The sequence below is a fragment of the Salminus brasiliensis genome, chromosome 15 (genome assembly GCF_030463535.1).
Source record: "Salminus brasiliensis chromosome 15, fSalBra1.hap2, whole genome shotgun sequence".
Classification (NCBI taxonomy): domain Eukaryota; kingdom Metazoa; phylum Chordata; class Actinopteri; order Characiformes; family Bryconidae; genus Salminus; species Salminus brasiliensis.
Genome location: NC_132892.1, coordinates 344,897 through 363,671, shown reverse-complemented (window position 1 = coordinate 363,671; position 18,775 = coordinate 344,897). Strand labels below are relative to the sequence as shown.

The 18,775-nt window shown below is 47.2% G+C and overlaps 1 protein-coding gene across 1 annotated transcript in view; it reads left to right on the top strand.

Moving 5' to 3' along the window:
* Positions 1-471: 471 nt before the first annotated feature.
* The window catches only part of gpc5a (glypican 5a), a 144,521-nt gene continuing 126,217 nt past the window's right edge, over positions 472-18,775 (top strand). The window contains 5 exon segments of the mRNA XM_072657967.1: positions 472-502; positions 592-730; positions 3,417-3,625; positions 11,243-11,404; positions 16,846-16,848. Of these exon segments, the coding sequence (XP_072514068.1) occupies positions 472-502; positions 592-730; positions 3,417-3,625; positions 11,243-11,404; positions 16,846-16,848 (544 nt within the window).

The following is an 18,775-nucleotide window of genomic DNA, read 5'->3' as shown; positions in this document are numbered from 1 at the left end:
GACAAGTCCTCAGTAGAATCCGTTAGCTCTGTAGAGTATCGGTTAGCTCTGTTAGCTCATCTGAAGAGGCCGCTAACTCAGCTAGCTAGAATAGCCCTCACAGACACAGATATTATATTACACACTGAAGCATGTTAAGTTACGCCGCTAAGTGGTGCTGTCTTCATTAGCTAGCCTAAACATTAGCCTCAAAGCTAAAGTTAGGCTAACCGTTAGCTGTTGGGCTGCTTTTGGTGGTAGTAAACGTTGGGTTAATAATCTCCCTGTGCTTTCTCTACAGACTCTGCTGAAGGAAGAGGGACCCCCAGCGGGCCGGTGCTAGCAGCTAGCATTAGCGTTTCCGGAAGGCGATTACGAGGACGGAGAGCAGGCAGCGGTGCTGGTGCCAGAGTACTGCCAAAGTGCTTACAGTGCAGATAGTAGTTCTGGAATATCTACTGCAGTGGAGGCACTTCTAGCAGTACGCCGGCCATGGCTGTGCCCTACGCCCTAGACCTAGCGAGTGAGCGCTCCCTGGCAGCTTTGTGCTAAGGTGCATTTAGTGCAGATAGTGAAGTAGATTAGCGCCTACTGCTCTAAGTGCTCCTTCAGGCATGAAGGACTGTGACGAACATCACATGCAGAACCTGGAGGTGGTCTGCTTCTGTTACTTGGATTGGATGGAAGCCGAAGTTACGTCAATGACGTTCCCACCGCCGGTTCCCTCCCTGAGGTGTCTGGAGTGTGAGCGGTACTAAAGTGCTTTTAGTGCAGGTAGTGCTCCTGTCGTCTACCGCACCGAGGGCACTTCCAGTACTCCCAGCTAAACGCGGCTAATGCGCTCAGTCAGTGGTCGAAATCAGATCGAGCGTGATTGATCACGGACTCCAGATTCGGTCGATCAGCTAAGACATGTTCGGTATCTGACGTGTGCTTCTTTAGTTTACAATGGGAGATGCTAGGCTAATGTTGCTAACAAACAATGGACTTAGACTGTCACCAATTTCCTCATTTCTGTAAACACAGTGAATCTAGAGCTGGAACTATTTTCACCTCGCTCTGCAGAGCGCAGTGCATGGCGGAGTGATACCACACACCGTGCTGAGGTGAAGGTGGTTCCGGTTCCTCCAGCGTTCCTCAGCTCTGTGGTTCTGGTTCTGTTTGGGTTTACAGACTAAAGGAAGTCCCACCGTCTCCTAAACCTCATCCATCTACCATCTATCCATCCATCTACACATAAATTGGCGACAGACCAGTGATTGTTAGCAGCGTTAGCCTAGCATCTCCCGTTGTTACGTGTAGAAGCTCATGTCAGATACCGAACTCATCTGGGCTGATCGACTGACTCCGGGCTCAGAGGTCCATCATGATGCTCTGATTTCACCGAACTTCTCCTTCAGTGGGCTAAAGGGCTCTTTCTCTGGAGCACTTTGAGGACGTGGATGGAGCTGACCTGCTGAGCCGTCCTCGGTCAGTTTTGCTGGTTTGCATTCAGCTCGTCTCGAAAGTCGCTGTGCAAATCCATGCAAAGCTGACGGAGGCGGCGGATTATCCCGGGAGCTCCGCCTTCCTGATCCGTTCCTGCGCAGACTGGGGCCGGTGCTAATGCTGGACGTCTGGAGGGTATTGCACTTGTCCCGGCCTGTGGAGGACTGTGGGCACTGTACAGCACTGTAAGGGCAGACCGGTGCACGTGGATGACCAGGTAAAGCACAGGGTCGTCCGAGATCGTGTAGTTTTACGCTGGAGCTACGATGCAGCTAATGTAGCTAAATGAGGGAAGCCTATGTACACCAAGCAGAAACATCTGGTGGAGGAGTTCAGCTACCTCTGTAGACTCTCTGACTATGTGTGACTCGCTGTTATCTAGAACATGAACTGAAGTATGGTACCATGGCTGAATAGATCTAGATCTGGTCTGTATTTCTGTCGTTTCTGAATAAAATACGTGTTCCTCACTTCATGTCTTTGTTTGAAGTCCTTATTAACGTCCCACTGTTCACTCTGAAGAACACCGGTGTCTCTTAGCCGTGAGTTTGGGATCATTATCTTGCTGTAGGGTTAAGCTCCGCCCACTGAGTTTGGATTCTTGGCATTTACAGGAACTTCAGCAGACCAGACGTTCCTCAACACCCCAGAATGCACTGTGCTGCTGCCTTCAGCCTTAGCCATGACACCTCCCCCTCCACCCACCATGTTTCATCTTGACCTCCACAGTTCCCCTGAACTGCCATTCATTAATTGCTGACTCCCCTGTAGGGGGCGACGGTACCTCATAAAGAGAGACATCAAAACACCTTGAAGGTTTAGGTTTAATCCCAAATCACACACTGCTCCCTATGTAGGGCACTACAAAGTCAAGAAATTACGGATCGGAGCTCACAAGGTTTCAGGAGTCTGAGGATTTATGAAGTGAGGAATATGCCGTGTGTATTAATATTTACTGGGAAATCTATGATGAATAAAACAAGCTCAGGTATGATCTGAGTCTGAGCTCTTTTTTAATTAGATTTTTATCCAATAACCCAATTTTAGATTAGCCAAGTACCCAACCCACTCGTCAGGACTCCCCCCAATCACATGTAATGCTCCCAGCACTGGGAGGGGGAGGACTGACACATGCCTTCGCTAAAGGCTCGGGGAAAGCGCCGGGTATCCAGCTCTGCCTCTTCGGCTAGCAGACGCTACAGCAGACCTAGCAACTGTGCTCTCTCTGGCTCCGGCTGCTGATGGCAGAGTCTGATCTACGTGTGTTCCTGTGTTCTCGTGAATCGCCATCAGTCCCAGACCAAGTATCCCAGAATGCATGACGCACCACCCTGCTGTTCCAGCTGCAAAATGACCAGACAGCGTCCCCCTCTAAGGGAACATTCTTGTGGTCTTCCAGCAATCTGAAGAGCATGGAAAGACCAGGCAAAGCCGTTTAAGCATTCCAGTGGTTCTGTAATTTGTCGTGATTCTGTACAAAACTGTTACTTTTTACTGAAGAACCTCTGAAGAACCTTTGAAGAACCTTTGAAGAAGAGTGTGTTTATAGAGAGAGGCAGTAGATACGTGGAACACTTGTATTTTAGGCCTCTGTACTGCAGTTCCTCATGCCTGCCAGTAGATGTCATTGTGTGTCTCAGTAGGAGTGTGTGTGTGTGTGTGTGTGTGTGTGTGGGAGAGAGAGAGAGAGTTGGGCTGTACAGTGTGAAAGGGGGAGTGTATAAACAGTGCTGTTCATTTCACACCAGCTGCTCGCACTGGAAGGAGAATCACACACACACACACACTCTTACACACACTCTTACAGACTCTTACAGCACACACTCACTCACACACTGCAGGCAGCTGAGAAACTCCACACAGTGTGTGTGTGTGTGTGTGTGTGTGGAGAGTTGTCACTGTTCTTACGGAGGATCAGCGCGAGCAGGATGAGGATGGTGATGATGGAGCTGCTGCTGTGGTGACCCCGTGGCCCTGGTGTCGTGGACCTTGTTGACGATGGCCCTGAGGCGGCTGTGGATCACCCTGAGCCTCGCTGCACTCTCACACCTCACACACCTGAGCGCCGCGAGTCCACACACGTGCGCCGGAGTGAGGAAAGAGTACACCCTGCGCCACATGGGGGAGGGCCGGGCCGTGCCGGACACACCGCGGACAGGTGAGTGGGGCAGACCTTTCAAACTTTGGAAAGCAGAGTAGTGGACATGTGGGGGAGACATGGTCTACAGCATGGACATGTGGGCCAGGTGGGGTCTGTAGTATGGATTTGGGGGTCAGGTAAGGGTCTGTTGGATGGACAGTGGGTCAGAAAGGGTCGGCATGGGCATGCTGGCATGCAGGTAGGGTCTGTAGGATGGACGTGTAATCAGGTTCTATAGGAATGGCAGTGATGGTCAAGTAGGGTCTGTAGGATTGGTGTCAGGTAGAATCTGTAGTATGGATATGGGGGTCAGTGTAGGGTCTGTAGGATGGGCATGTGAGTCAGATAGGGTCAGATAGTTTTTTGATAGGGTCTATAGGGCAGTGTTGAAGGCCCTTGATGCTATCTGGGGTAACTCTGATCACCTGGTGCCTTTAATTGGTGCAGGGGTCAGTTGACAGTGTGCTGAGCTGGAGTGAGCAGCTCTACCTTCTGAATCTGTGTCTATGCTGTCAGCACATGAGTAAATGTAACGTAGTTCTGTCGCAACATGGCATTGTGTTTCTTTGGGGGGGGGGGCTTTTTCTCCCAATCCGGTTCTGCCCATTAACCCACTCGATCGTAGCTCAGCCCAGCCCCCAGACTTAACACACGTCTCCTCCGATACATGTGAAGCCAGCCACTGCCTTCTTATCCAACATCGCCGGGCAGGAAAGCTCCGGGTCCCCAGCTCCACCACTCCAGCTAACAGACGCCGGTGAGGGGAGAGAGCGCCATCTACCCACCTGGAGAGAGCACGGCCCATTGTGCTCCCTCAGACGTCGGCCGCTGATGGCAAAGCGGCACGGCTCGGGATCTGAACTCAGCATTCGCCACCCTGACCCCCCAAATGACCCCAGTTTAACAGACTAACACTACGTAGTTTTTGAGTATGTAACAGTAGTATCGATAAAAGTGTGAAAGTATGAGTATACTCATATATCCCGTTCGGTCGGTCGGTCGGTTTTTGAGTGGACACTATTATCCCACAATGCAGTGCGAAATAGCAACACTTCATCATTTCCTGTTAGTGGAAAACGTGTTAGTATGTTAACATTTAGTGAACTAACCTTCCAAACCCGCCCCATTAGGATTAGTCTATAGTCTGTACCTTATATATATATATATATATATATATACTTATATAGTGTGTAGTGCTTAATTGGGATGCAGGCTATGATAAACCCAGAGACAAAAGTATCTTTAAATAAAATGCAAAAAAAATTGCATTTTTATTCATGCAGGATGATCATAATCATGTATTTTGTAAGCCTAAATCTGTTGAATACAATTTATTAATTTAACATTTAAAAAATGCTCAATGTCAAATTATAAAATGATTACATAATAAATGTTGAAATATTTGACAAGTTATTTTACATATGTAAAGCATGATAAATCAAAGGATTGATCAAAGGAATCAAAAGGAAAATGTGTTTTTAATCTAAGGTCACTGTGTGAGTATATAAACAAATCTTTTAGGCCTCCTTCTGAGCCCTTTAAGCGTAGGGTGAATAGGATGGGGGTCCGGACAGGTCTATCAGATGGGAAATAAACGGCTTTGGCTTTAAAGCTGAAGCTCCTGCCGGTTTGTGTTGTGTCCTACCTCTAACCACTGCATTCTGATAGCCCTGCTATTTTGCCCAGGCGTATTTGTTAGTACCACACCTTCCCATGTGCTTGTGCTGAACTGAACGCTTCGCCTCCAGAAGTGATCTGAATCTTCAGACGCAGATTGGATCTGGATGGCACTTCACTCAGCTGAAGTTTGAGAACACAAAGAGATCTGTTTTTTCCTGTAAGCCCTCTTATCCCACTATCTCTAAAGGGGGAGACAGGAGCGGCTTCATGCCAGACCTTTTTGGACTAATGTACTGTTTACCGTCCGCGTGCCAAAAAGAACACAGCCACTTTGCTGCAGAACCGCCAGCGGGATAAAACATATCTCCGGGTATTTGTGCAGAGCTTTATGGATTCAGACTCGTCAGCCTCGGCTGTAAAAAGAGATTTATTTGTTGTCATTAATCATCGTCTCTGAGGCGGGACCTGCCGTGTCTCTTAGAGCCAGAGCGTTAGTCTTCATTCACACTAACTGTCCCTGTCAAAAACCTACCCGGTCCACTCGAGAGGACAGTGGACCCCCAGCAGTTACAGCAGAGAGCAGATGCTGGACGTTAGGGGACAGGGAAGGACACAAACTCTGGACACACAAAGAACAGTTAAGAGGCTAAAGAATGGACACATGAGGACAGGCTAGAGCTAAAGGATGGACACACCAAGGACACATAAAGTGCTGAAGGTTGGACAGGACAGGCTGAAGACAGATTGGGGTTAAAGGTTGGACACACTGAGAACAGATTTGAGCTAAAGGATGGACACACTGAGGACAGAAAAGGGGCTAGAGGATGGACAGGACAGATTAGGGTTAAAGGTTGGACACACTGAGGAAAGATTTGAGCTAAAGAATGGACATACAGAGGACATGTTAGGGTTAATGGATGAACAGACAGAGGACAGATAAAGGTTGGACAGGACAGACTGAAGACAGATTATGGTTTAAGGATGGACAGACTGAAGACAGATTATGGTTTAAGGATGGACAGACTGAAGACAGATACGGGGCTAAAGGATGGACAGACTCAGGACTTTGAACAGAGGACAGATTAGACTGATAAGTGTCTGATAATCCTTCTGTTCTGGGGACAGTTCTTGCGGTACTCACTGAAACTGGCCGACACTGTTATTAGGACGGGGTAATAGAGAGGACGTGGCTCTACCCACAACCAACATCAAAGGGAGTGTGTTTAGCATCCCACTGGACTAGGTCCTGTTTTCTAAAGGCTTTACAGGAACTGGGGTTTGGGAGACAGGAGGGTGGAACTTAGAGTCTTACACAACTTCCCAAACTAAACAGTAAAGCCTCCTAAACAGACCCTCAGAGTGACTGGCTTTACACTACGGCTCAGCAGCTCTGCAAACGTGTATTACAGTCTGTCAGAATGAGCGTGTGGATCATATGATCATTATAGAGCACTATAGAGCGCCCCCTACACTTCCTGTAGTGTATTACAGTCTGTCAGAATGAGCGTGTGGATGATATGATCATTATAGAGCATTATAGAGCGCCCCCTACGCTTCCTGTAGTGTATTACAGTCTGTCAGAATGAGCGTGTGGATCATATGATCATTATAGAGCATTATAGAGCGCCCCCTACGCTTCCTGCAGTGTATTACAGTCTGTCAGAATGAGCGTGTGGATCATATAAACATTATAGAGCATTATAGAGCACCCCCTACGCTTCCTGTAGTGTATTACAGTCTGTCAGAATGAGTGTGTGGATCATATGATCATTATAGAGCATTATAGAGCGCCCCCTACGCTTCCTGTAGTGTACTACAGTCTGTCAGAATGAGCATGTGGATCATATGATCATTATAGAGCATTATAGAGCGCCCCCTACGCTTCCTGTAGTGTATTACAGTCTGTCAGAATGAGCGTGTGGATCATATGAACATTATAGAGCATTATAGAGCGCCCCCTACGCTTCCTGTAGTGTATTACAGTCTGTCAGAATGAGCGTGTGGATCATATGAACATTATAGAGCATTATAGAGCGCCCCCTACGCTTCCTGTAGTGTATAACAGTCTGTCAGAATGAGCGTGTGGATCATATGATCATTATAGAGCATTATAGAGCGCCCCCTACGCTTCCTGTAGTGTATTACAGTCTGTCAGAATGAGTATGTGGATCATATGAACATTATAGAGCATTATAGAGCGCCCCCTACGCTTCCTGTAGTGTACTACAGTTTGTCAGAGTGAGCGTGTGGATCATATGAACATTATAGAGTGTTGTATATCTGTTATTTGTGTGAATACCACAGTAGCAGTGTTTTTCAGCTGCTGTAGATGTAGCTGCTATGACTGGACCACTTCTCATTGCCTTCATTGCCCGGTTATGAAGCTTAACTGGGTCGTGTTTGGATGAGACTCATCTGCTATCTGGGACAGAACTGTGGAGAAAAGCCACTTTAATGCTGACTTCCAGTCAAAGCTGGTTATTTTTGAAAGTATGCATTACTCACATCCGTCCAATCCGGCCGACTCAGCGCCGAGGTCAGGAGAGCTCATAAAAAGTGCCCGACTGCCCCGTTAAACAGCCCTGCTCAGAGCTGGCGGAGCTCCTCCACACTGCGAGGGAACACTACAGCACATGCCAGCTCAGGCAGGTCCGGCAGGAGCTTCGCCTCCCGCTTGTTTGGGCTCGATCACTCGCGGGTCTTGCGGTAACCCCACTGGAATGTCTTCACAGCGGAGGACTGACTCACGTCTCTGAAGCACGGAGACGGGTTCCTACAGAAAGACGTAGTGCAGTAAATCTGATCTGAGAGGAGGAGTGGAACCACATTAGAACCATTTTAAAGTTTAAGGAACCGACAAAGTGTTCTTTAAATCTTTAAAAGGTTCCTTGCACTTAAACGGTTCTTCCTTGGCATTGCTCAAAGAACCATCTGCGGCACCTCTATTATTAACGTTTGATGAACCTCCACGTAGCGGTTCTTCAATTGCTATAGAACCTTTACATCATGTGAACCTTTAGAACTCACACAGCTTTTAAACCCTGGTTCTTTAGTGAACCAAGAGCATCACTCGAAGAACCATTAAAGTTATGTGAAGAACCCCTATGTTGGTACAGAGTAAAGCTTTAGAACATTAGAACACATCTCCTTCTCAAAGATGCTTCCTTACGGAACCGAAAAGGTTCCTTTTATATTACTGGAGTTTAGAGAACAGGACGGACCCTTACATTGGTCTAGAGCCTTTACACCGCCTGAAGGTTCTCTAAACCTTAAATGGTTCTAGCAAAATGTAGTAATGTAGTAAAAAGTCATGTAAGCGAATATCCCACCAATTAGCATTAGAGTGCTAGCAAAATGTAGCAAGTAATGGAAGCTAATAGCCCATTCATTAGCATTAGAGCGCTAGCAAAATGTAGCAAGTAATGGAAACTAATAGCCCATTAATTAGCATTAGAGTGCTAGCAAAATGTAGCAAGTAATGGAAACTAATAGCCCATTCATTAGCATTAGAGTGCTAGCAAAATGTAGCAAGTAATGGAAACTAATAGCCCATTCATTAGCATTAGAGTGCTAGCAAAATGTAGCAAGTAATGGAAGCTAATAGCCCATTAATTAGCATTAGAGCGCTAGCAAAATGTAGCAAGTAATGGAAACTAATAGCCCATTCATTAGCATTAGAGTGCTAGCAAGATGTAGCAAGTAATGGAAGCGAATATCCCACCAATTAGCATTAGAGTGCTAGCAAAATGTAGCAAGTAATGGAAGCTAATATCCCACCAATTAGCATTGGAAAGCTAGCAAAATGTAGCAAGTAATGGAAGCTAATATCCCACCAATTAGCACTGGAGCTAACTGCTGCCCATACACAGTTTCCTAAAACCTAATCCCGCACCAAAGCCCAGACTAATTCAGTACAAGCCTTCCACAGCTCTGCTAATCCGCTACACTGACCCGTCATCAGACTGTCGCTTTAAAGCCGGCAGCTGAAGGTTCCACCGCGCCGACGTCACTAAGCCCCGCGGTTTCACCTGAAGCCTGTCGTTAGCGCAGAAGCCCAGAGTTCCTCCGTCTCCAGGTGTGTAAAGGTGTGCGCTTCCCTCAGCCGTCGGAGTCGCAGGGCTTGTTGAGTCTTGCTGGGTGGAGGCCTGGGTGGAGGCCGGGCCGGGGGGGCTGAGTGCTAGCGTGATGCACCAGGAGGATAACCCTGTCCCTCTGAAGTGTTCGGGAGGCAGTTATGCAGAGGAGCCACCGGAGGCTGTTTACCTCAGTGAGGCCATCGCTCACCTCCACGTGCCTCGCCTCGGCAGCCTCGCCTCAGCAGCAGCAGCCCTAGCGCAATGCTAACAGAGTGCTACTATGGAGGCGGCTGTGAGCGTGGGCGTGTGAGCCTTTACTTGCTAGCTACATTAGCCTAGTAGCTAATTAGTAGGATATAAGCTTTCTTTGTTTGTTAGCTATCATAACCTCATACCTCCAGTGCTAATTGGTGGGACATAAGCGTCCATTAGCTACATCAGCCTAGTAGCTCCAGTGCTAATTAGAGTACATAAGCATTTGCCATTTGTTAGCTACATTGTCTTTGTAGCCTTTTAGTACCCCTTTTATTGGGGTATACTGTTTGTTAGCTACATTAGCCTCAAAGCTAAACACTGGTGGACAATGAGCCTCCATTAGCTACATAGTAGCTCCAGTGCTAATTAGTGGTGTTCAGGCATCGAGCTATATTAGCCTAGCAGCTAATTTGTTAGTTAGCTAAAGTGACTTTGTGGCTCCTGTGCTGTTTAGTGAGGTATAGCTTCCACGGCGTGTTAGCTAAATTAGCCTCCAGTGCTAATAGTTGGAGTGTGTATAACGTTAGGGCATCCACCTATTGTTCCACACCTACAGCACCCATACAGGGTTCTTCCTGGAATCCTTAGAGGTTCCATAAAAATGTTCTTCGTAGAGAACCCAGTGAGGGCCTGTCTCTGTTGTCGGGGGAACCCGGTTTGGTACGGGGGAATGTTTGGAGCGCACCACTTACGGACCCCTCCGATCTGCTCAGAGATAACCCAGCGCTGCCGGCGCGACGCCCCCTGCAGCACAGGCTGTACACGCAGTGCCGGCAGGCTCCTATCTGCAGCATCACGGGCGCTATCATAACACACAGGCGGAGAACCCGGTGTTCTCAAGTGAGAACTTGCTGGAGCTCACTGTGGCTGCCTCAGTGATGTCAACACTGATAACACCGTGCTTAGCGCTGGCGCTGAGGAAACACGGCGCGTGCATCAGAATTACGATCTGACCAAGATCAGAACACGAGATAGAACCTCAGGGGGCTTCTTTTCACGGGCTGATGTAGCTAACGAGCAGCAGAAGCTGAACCCCACCATTTAGCACTGGAGCTATGAAGCTAATGTAGCTAACGAGCAGCAGAAGCTGAACCCCACCATTTAGCACTGGAGCTATGAAGCTAATGTAGCTAACGAGCAGTAGAAGCTGAACCCCACCATTTAGCACTGGAGCTATGAAGCTAATGTAGCTAACGAGCAGCAGAAGCTGTACCCCACCATTTAGCACTGGAGCTATGAAGCTAATGTAGCTAACGAGCAGCAGAAGCTGAACCCCACCATTTAGCACTGGAGCTATGAAGCTAATGTAGCTAACGAGCAGCAGAAGCTGAACCCCACCATTTAGCACTGGAGCTATGAAGCTAATGTAGCTAACGAGCAGTAGAAGCTGAACCCCACCATTTAGCACTGGAGCTATGAAGCTAATGTAGCTAACGAGCAGCAGAAGCTGAACCCCACCATTTAGCACTGGAGCTATGAAGCTAATGTAGCTAACATAGGCTAATGTTCCAGCACAGATCTTCATTAGAACCGGTTCCGCTGAAACAGCCTCGGATCTTTTATGGTGTCAATAAAGCTGAAGGTGTATACTGACGATACAGAACTGGACTAAACTCAGAGCCGGTTCTACAGAATCATCAGTCCCGTTTAGCCTAACCTAACCTAACCTCCTTCCTCCCTCTAGGATCGGACCTGCAGGTGTGCGCGACACGGAACCTGACATGTTGTACGAGGAAGATGGAGGAGCGGTACCAGTTCACCGCACGGAAAGACATCCAGAACCTCCTGCAGACGTCCAGCTCCGGCCTCAAGCTCCTCATCACTCGCAGCGTTGCCGGATTACAAGGTGAGAGGAGGGTCGAAGGTCAGCCCGGATCGGCTCGGATCTGATCGGGTCGGAATGATTCACCATGACTGTCAGATCAGATTGTGTCCATTTGGATTTGTGCCAAATAAGACTGGGTCGGACTGGGATAGAGCAGGTGGCTTGGATGAGTGAATTGGGTCTGGATTGGGATAGGTTAGATTGGAATGGGTCGGATGTGACTGGACCGGGTCAGGCTGAAACAGCTTGGATATGACTGACTCGGATCAGGTTGAGTCAGTATGCATTGGGCCAGATCTGACTAGATTAGGTCAGTTTGGGACGGGCTAGATCAGATCAGGGTCTGACTGGGTTGATGTGATTGGGTTAGATCAGATTGTGTCAGATTGGACTGGGTCAGATCGGACTGGGTTGATGTGATTGGGTTAGATCAGATTGTGTCAGATCGGACTGGGTGGATGTGATTGGGTTAGATCAGATTGTGTCAGATCGGACTGGGTCGATGTGATTGGGTTAGATCAGATTGTGTCAGATCGGACTGGGTCGATGTGATTGGGTTAGATCAGATTGTGTCAGATCGGACTGGGTCAGATCGGACTGGGTTAGTTTGGGTCAGGTCAGGTCTTTGTAATCCTGTGTTTCTGTTGGTCAGCAGTCGTAATATCTTAGCTTCAGTCCCAGCCAGCAGCGCTGCAGCCGCGGACGTCCCGACCCGCTGGTCATTCATGGCTGTGTTGGAGTCCCGCTGCTCCTCCCGCTGGGTTCCCCTGCGCCTGCGCTCCAGCTGTGCCGGGTGGTTCTGCTGCCGCTCGTTTGCTGTGATCTGGAGCTGGGTGGTGTGTCGCGGCGCTGCTGCCGGCCTGCGTGACTAAGCGCTAAGTCAGGCTGACTGTATTACAGAGCCTCCCCGGGTTCATTTAGGGCTGTGGAGTCACGGCCTGTCTTTATGAAGCGCGCTCCGGGAGGCTTAATGGCCCTTGATGAGACGCTTCGGTGCCCGTCACATGCCCACGCGAACCTTTACGCGACCTCCCATAAGAGCGCTAACGCTAATGCTAACCTGCATTTCAACCTCCTGTCAAAGGCAAACCTGTAATCTCCCACAGAGCCCACGCCGGAGGCTCTTCTGCTCCCTCGCTCTGATGAGGCTCGCTGGCTCTCGGGTTTCAGATGCTAATCCTTAGGAACGGGCATTTTAGCCACTTTTGCTAATCGAACATCCACATGCCGGCAGCGCTGGGAGGAAGTAATACAGAGTTAAGAAATAAGCAATAAAAGAAAACATTCTTTCAGACTCATCAGGGGTGTTAGCAAAACCACAGGCGTGAGCTGTTCGTGTGCTCAGTGTCTGCTTACCCTCTCTCTGTGCTAACGCTAACATTCCACAGTTTAGTGGGTGCTTAACTCTTCCAGGTGAGGATGAACACACCCTGCTCGACGACTTCCACTAGCTCTCCTATGTTGTTTATAATACTCCATAATGTTCAGAAACTCAGCATGAGATATCATGATGTTCATACGTGCTCCATAATGTTCTATAAGCACTCTATAATGCTCTATATGTTTATATATGCTCTATAATGCTCTATAATGTTCACAAGCTTTCTCATGCTTTATGATGTTCATAAGACTAATATATTCATATTCCCTCTATAACCGTGTATAATATTAATGAGCTCTAACTTTTTATATGCACTTTATAATGCTCTAGAATATTCATATGTACTATACACTGTACTATACACTGAGTCTATACACTGTTTATAAGATATCTCATGCTCTATAATGCTCTATAATGTTCATAAGAGCTCTATAATGCTCTATAATGTTCGTATGCAGCCTATAATGCTCTGATGTTCATATGTCCATAAATATTCATAAGCTATATAGTATACTATGCTATATAATATTCATATATGCTCATATATATATAATATTATAATGTTCACATGTGCTCTGTCATGCTCAATAGTGCTCTAAATACACTCTATAATATTCATATGCATTCATATATTCTTTAGATTGTTCATAAAGAACACTCATGTTCTGGAGTGTTCTCTCTGTAATGTTCGTATATGCTCTATAGTGCTCTATAATGCTTCTTATATACACTCTAATGCTATATAATTCTCTATAATATTCATAAGCTCTCTATAATGCTCTATACTGTTCCATATACACTCTGCAATGCTCTATTATATATATATCATATATATCCTATAATACTCTATAATGTTCAATGTCATGCTCTATAAAGTTTCATAAACACTCTATAGTGTGACTTTGGAGAAGCAGACTTCAGACAGCACACGTGTCTTGGCTGGTTTGGGGTAAGAGGAGGCTGACTGTGGCTGTTTTGCTAGACTGTCACTTTAAAGGAGCTTGACTTTAGTTGGTACAGGACTCCTCAAGGCCTCCGCTGGCTGTAACACCTCGCCTGAAAGGCCAGAAGGCTTCAGTCAGTCAGACATGACCTCATCCACCCTCTGTGTGTTTGCCACGGCTACTCACTGAACCCAACCTGTGATTCAAACACTGATCCTTTCTGCCAGCTTTCAGCCCTGGGGATACGTTCTCGAGGGCCCAAGAACCTGCCTGTCATGTGACTTGTAGAAATGCTCTGCTGGAGCTGCAGCTAGCGGAGCGTTTAAATTCCTTCTGAGTGTATTCTGGAGGTCTGCTTTAGGTTATTGTCTGATCACAAGACTCCTTTTGTGAGATTAGACCCATAATAAAGTCACGGGCTTCAGTTTAAACCAGAGTTACACGGCTGAGACCAGGAAAAGGCAGAGAACACTGCTTCCATAATACATCCAGTAGAGCACCATAGTCTAATGCTAATAATACCACTTCTGAGAAACAGGACAGGAGCTGGGTTCATATGGAAGAGCCAGCTGTAATATGCTCATTTTCCATATGCACTTTACACTGCTCTAAAATGTTCCCTATGTGCTCCACAATGTCCATGAGCATCTTTATAATGTTCATATGTAGTGCTTATTAAGGCTCATTATGTGTGCTATAATATCTGTATTCACCCTGTAGGGTTCTAAAATATTCATATACACTATATAGCAATCTATATGTTCGCATACATCCTGTAGTGCTCTATAATGCTCCATATGTGCTCTTTAATGTTCGTATACATTCTGTAGTGTTCTATAATGCTCCATATGTGCTCTTTAATGTTCGTATACATCCTGTAGTGCTCTATAATGCTCCATATGTGCTCTTTAATGTTCGTATACATTCTGTAGTGCTCTATAATGCTCCATATGTGCTCTTTAATGTTCGTATACATTCTGTAGTGTTCTATAATGCTCCATGTGTGCTCTATAATGTACATATACACTCTGTAGTTCTCTAGAAATATAATATACATTCTGTAGTGCTCTATAATGATCCATAAGTGCTCCTTAATGTATGTATACACTCTGTAGCCTTCTATAAATATTGTATACATTCTGTAGTGCTCTATAATGCTCCATGTGTGCTCTATAATGTACGTATACACTCTGTAGTTCTCTATAAATGTCGTATACATTCAGTAGTGCTCTATAATGATCCATAAGTGCTCTATAATACTCATATACACTCTGTAGCCCTCTATAAATATTGTATACATTACATAATGCTCTATAATGCTCCAAATGTGCTCTATAATGTTCATATACTTTCTGTAGTGCTCCATAATGCTCCATGTGTGCTCTATAATGTTAGTATACACTCTGTAGTTCTCTATAAATATCGTATATATTCCGTAGTGCTCTATAATGTTCCATATATGCTCTTTAATGTGCCTATTCCACATAATGTCCATATGTGCTCTACAATGCTTGATAATGATTTTGGTAAGATTATTATTTTGTGTATGCCTTCAGTTATCCCATTGCTGTTATTGTGAATCCGATAATCTTTGCAGCAGCATCACGAATTCCGAAGGGTCTCAGCCTGAAACCTGCACAGTAATAAAGCCAGCCTTTCCTCTGCAGCGATCCAGTGTTTATGACTTCTCATTAGAAGAGGATTCATAGTAAATCTGAACAGAATTCATGTGTTTATTTGAAACAGGACTGGTATTACAGCCCAAAGGCCTACATCTCCCCCTTCATTACAGTCCCGGTGGTCCAGAGAGAAACAGCAGTGCTGGTGTATCATTGCCAGTGGTACTGGGTTAGCTGGGCTCTGGCTCTGTGAAGGGACTACTCGGTTTACTGTGGACTTTACTGAGACGTTCTCAGTCTGGATGGACTCAGGCGGCCGGTTTCTGAGCTGAATCTGACCAGTCAGAGGTCATCTACAGAATCTCCAGAGCGGTTCTGTCATGGCTGACACTTCTGAGACGGGCAGGGTTCTGCCGGGTTGTTGTGATGTTTTAAATATTTCACTGAGCTGCTGAAACACAGCGGGAGCTGAAACTAATAGTTTCGGTTGCCATGGAGGGGAGGCAAACACTTCATTGGGAATGTGTGTGTGTGTGTGTGTGTGTGTGTGTTCATTCTGCTGAAGAATCCACAGTGAGAAGGCCAGGCGCTCCATTTCCCTCAGCTTCCTCATGCTCTACACAGCAGGTTCCTCCAGCCTGAGCCTCTGATCCAACCTTCTCCTTTCAGGGCTGCAGAACCCTGTCGAGATCAATACGCTATTTATCACTGAGGTCCTCCTGAGTGGAGCAGCCGTCTAAGTGCGGCTCTGTCAGAAGGTCGCAGGTTCGATCCTCGGTGATGCCACAGCCATCCGTCACTATCCAGGAGTCTCAAAGGGCATAACTCTCCTCTCTCTGGGTGGTCTCTCTCAGTCCTCCCTCTCCTCCCATCACCCAGGTCGGGCGATGCTAGCCAGCGAGGGCGTCTGTTAGCTAGCGTAATTAGGAGTTAGCATTCTGAGAATTAGCAGTTAGCGTTCTTCTCCACGCGTGTTGAGCTCCAGTGGTGGAGCATCTTCACGTGTCCTAGTCTTCACTGGTACCATCATGTGCTGGGGGAGTTCTAGATAGTGGGGGTTCTGAGAAGGGGTGCTGATGCTCAGCGGTTGTCATTCAGAGTGGGGTTTGGTGTGAACTTGTGGTCCATTGTAGCGACAGTGGTGATGCTAGAAGATGATGATGAAGATGATGAAGGTAAAATAGTGGAGAATCTCAGCTAATCCAGTTTTCTTTGGGGGCTACTGTTTGTAGCCTCAACACTAGCCTAGGTACGTTAGCTAAAGCTACTCTCTAAATATCATTAGTGCTAACTGATGGAGTGGAGAGTTTCCCCCTGGCATTAGCAGCGTTTTGGTGATTTGATTGCATACGGATTTCACTTTCCGGGTAAATACGCCAGGTGTAAACACACTCAATAAATCATCATATACATTAAGATTAATTACAGAACGAGCCGACTGTTCTCTGCAGAGCTGAGTTGGAGGCGTAAACTGTGTGTGTGTGTGTGTGTGTGTGAGTGTGTGTGTGTGTGTCAGAGAGAGTCGGGCTGGGTGGTCTTCAGTTGGCTGTGAGTGTTTGATTAGATCTAATCTTTTAATTGGAGGATTGTTGAAGAGAGCCTCTCTGCTGATTACAGCGCTGGCTAGCATTGTCTTTACTAATTAGCCTTTCTGTCGGGCGACTCGTTAGCCACGCTCCTCCGTCTTCTCCATCAGGGGGCGGCGCAGGGCGAGACGATGGGTCCTGGAGGGCAGGGTGGGGCTGATGTGGGGGGGTGTGGGTGCGATGTGTCCTGTGCTGTGGTGATGAATTTCTGCTTTTAGTAAAGTGGCTAACGATGGTCCTCGCTGGGAGACGGGCGTAATGGAGAACGCTTATAAACACCAGCCTCTTTAAACTCCCTCAGAGAGTAAACACACACACTCACACACACTCACACACACACACACACTCACACACACTCTGTACCACAGTGCTAACAGTGTGAGGAACCGTGTGATTAAAGCGCTAACACACACAGACTGTAGCTTAGCGCCTCTTTTCATCCATCACTGTTTAGTTTACTCATTTTATCAAATCTAAGAAGCTTCAGTTAATTTACAGCTAGCTTGGTTAGCATTAGCCACAGTCTCCTCAGCAGTAGCAGTAGGGTTAGCATTAGCATGGTTCAGTTAGGTGTAAATAGGACTTTGGTTGTTTAAAGGTCAGAAAATTGGTGTTTCTCAGTCACTGACATCACCTGTTCTCTTCTACACACCACACAGCCTTCCCCTGTAATTCCTACACACACACACACACACACACACACACACACGCACACACTCTCTCCCTCTGGTGCTGTTACTGTTTTGCTTGTGATGGTTAACCCGGTAATTAAGCAAGCATTTCCAAAACACAGACAATTACAGCTGTTCTCAGAAGGATGACAAAGCTGCAGCGGTGCAGATGTAGCTAATGAAGGTGGAGCAGCAGCGGTGGCTGTCATTACTGCCACGAATACCTTAATGATGACGGTGGTTACGCTGTCAGTCCCGCAGCTGAGGAACGCGCCAGGACTGCTCCCTTCCTTCTTCCATTGCTGCCATAGTCCTACAACCCAGCCGAACCCCCCCCCAAAACCCCCCTTTCCCATTTAGCTAATTAGCAGACTGTAACTTCTGCCATGCTAGAACCAGCGTTACTCACCGTCGCCCTCTATAGGCGTTACTGCACCTGTTAGAACCAGCGTTACTCACCGTCGCCCTCTATAGGCGTTACTGCACCTGTTAGAACCAGCGTTACTCACCGTCGCCCTCTAAAGGCGTTACTGCACCTGTTAGAACCAGCGTTACTCACCGTCGCCCTCTAAAGGCGTTACTGCACCTGTTAGAACCAGCGTTACTCACCGTCGCCCTCTAAAGGCGTTACTGCACCTGTTAGAACCAGCGTTACTCACCGTCGCCCTCTAAAGGCGTTACTGCACCTGTTAGAACCAGCGTTACTCACCGTCGCCCTCTAAAGGCGTTACTGCACCTGTTAGAACCAGCGTTACTCACCGTCGCCCTCTAAAGGCGTTACTGCACCTGTTAGAACCAGCGTTACTCACCGTCGCCCTCTATAGGCGTTACTGCACCTGTTAGAACCAGCGTTACTCACCGTCGCCCTCTAAAGGCGTTACTGCACCTGTTAGAACCAGCGTTACTCACCGTCGCCCTCTAAAGGCGTTACTGCACCTGTTAGAACCAGCGTTACTCACCGTCGCCCTCTAAAGGCGTTACTGCACCTGTTAGAACCAGCGTTACTCACCGTCGCCCTCTAAAGGCGTTACTGCACCTGTTAGAACCAGCGTTACTCACCGTCGCCCTCTATAGGCGTTACTGCACCTGTTAGAACCAGCGTTACTCACCGTCGCCCTCTAAAGGCGTTACTGCACCTGTTAGAACCAGCGTTACTCACCGTCGCCCTCTAAAGGCGTTACTGCACCTGTT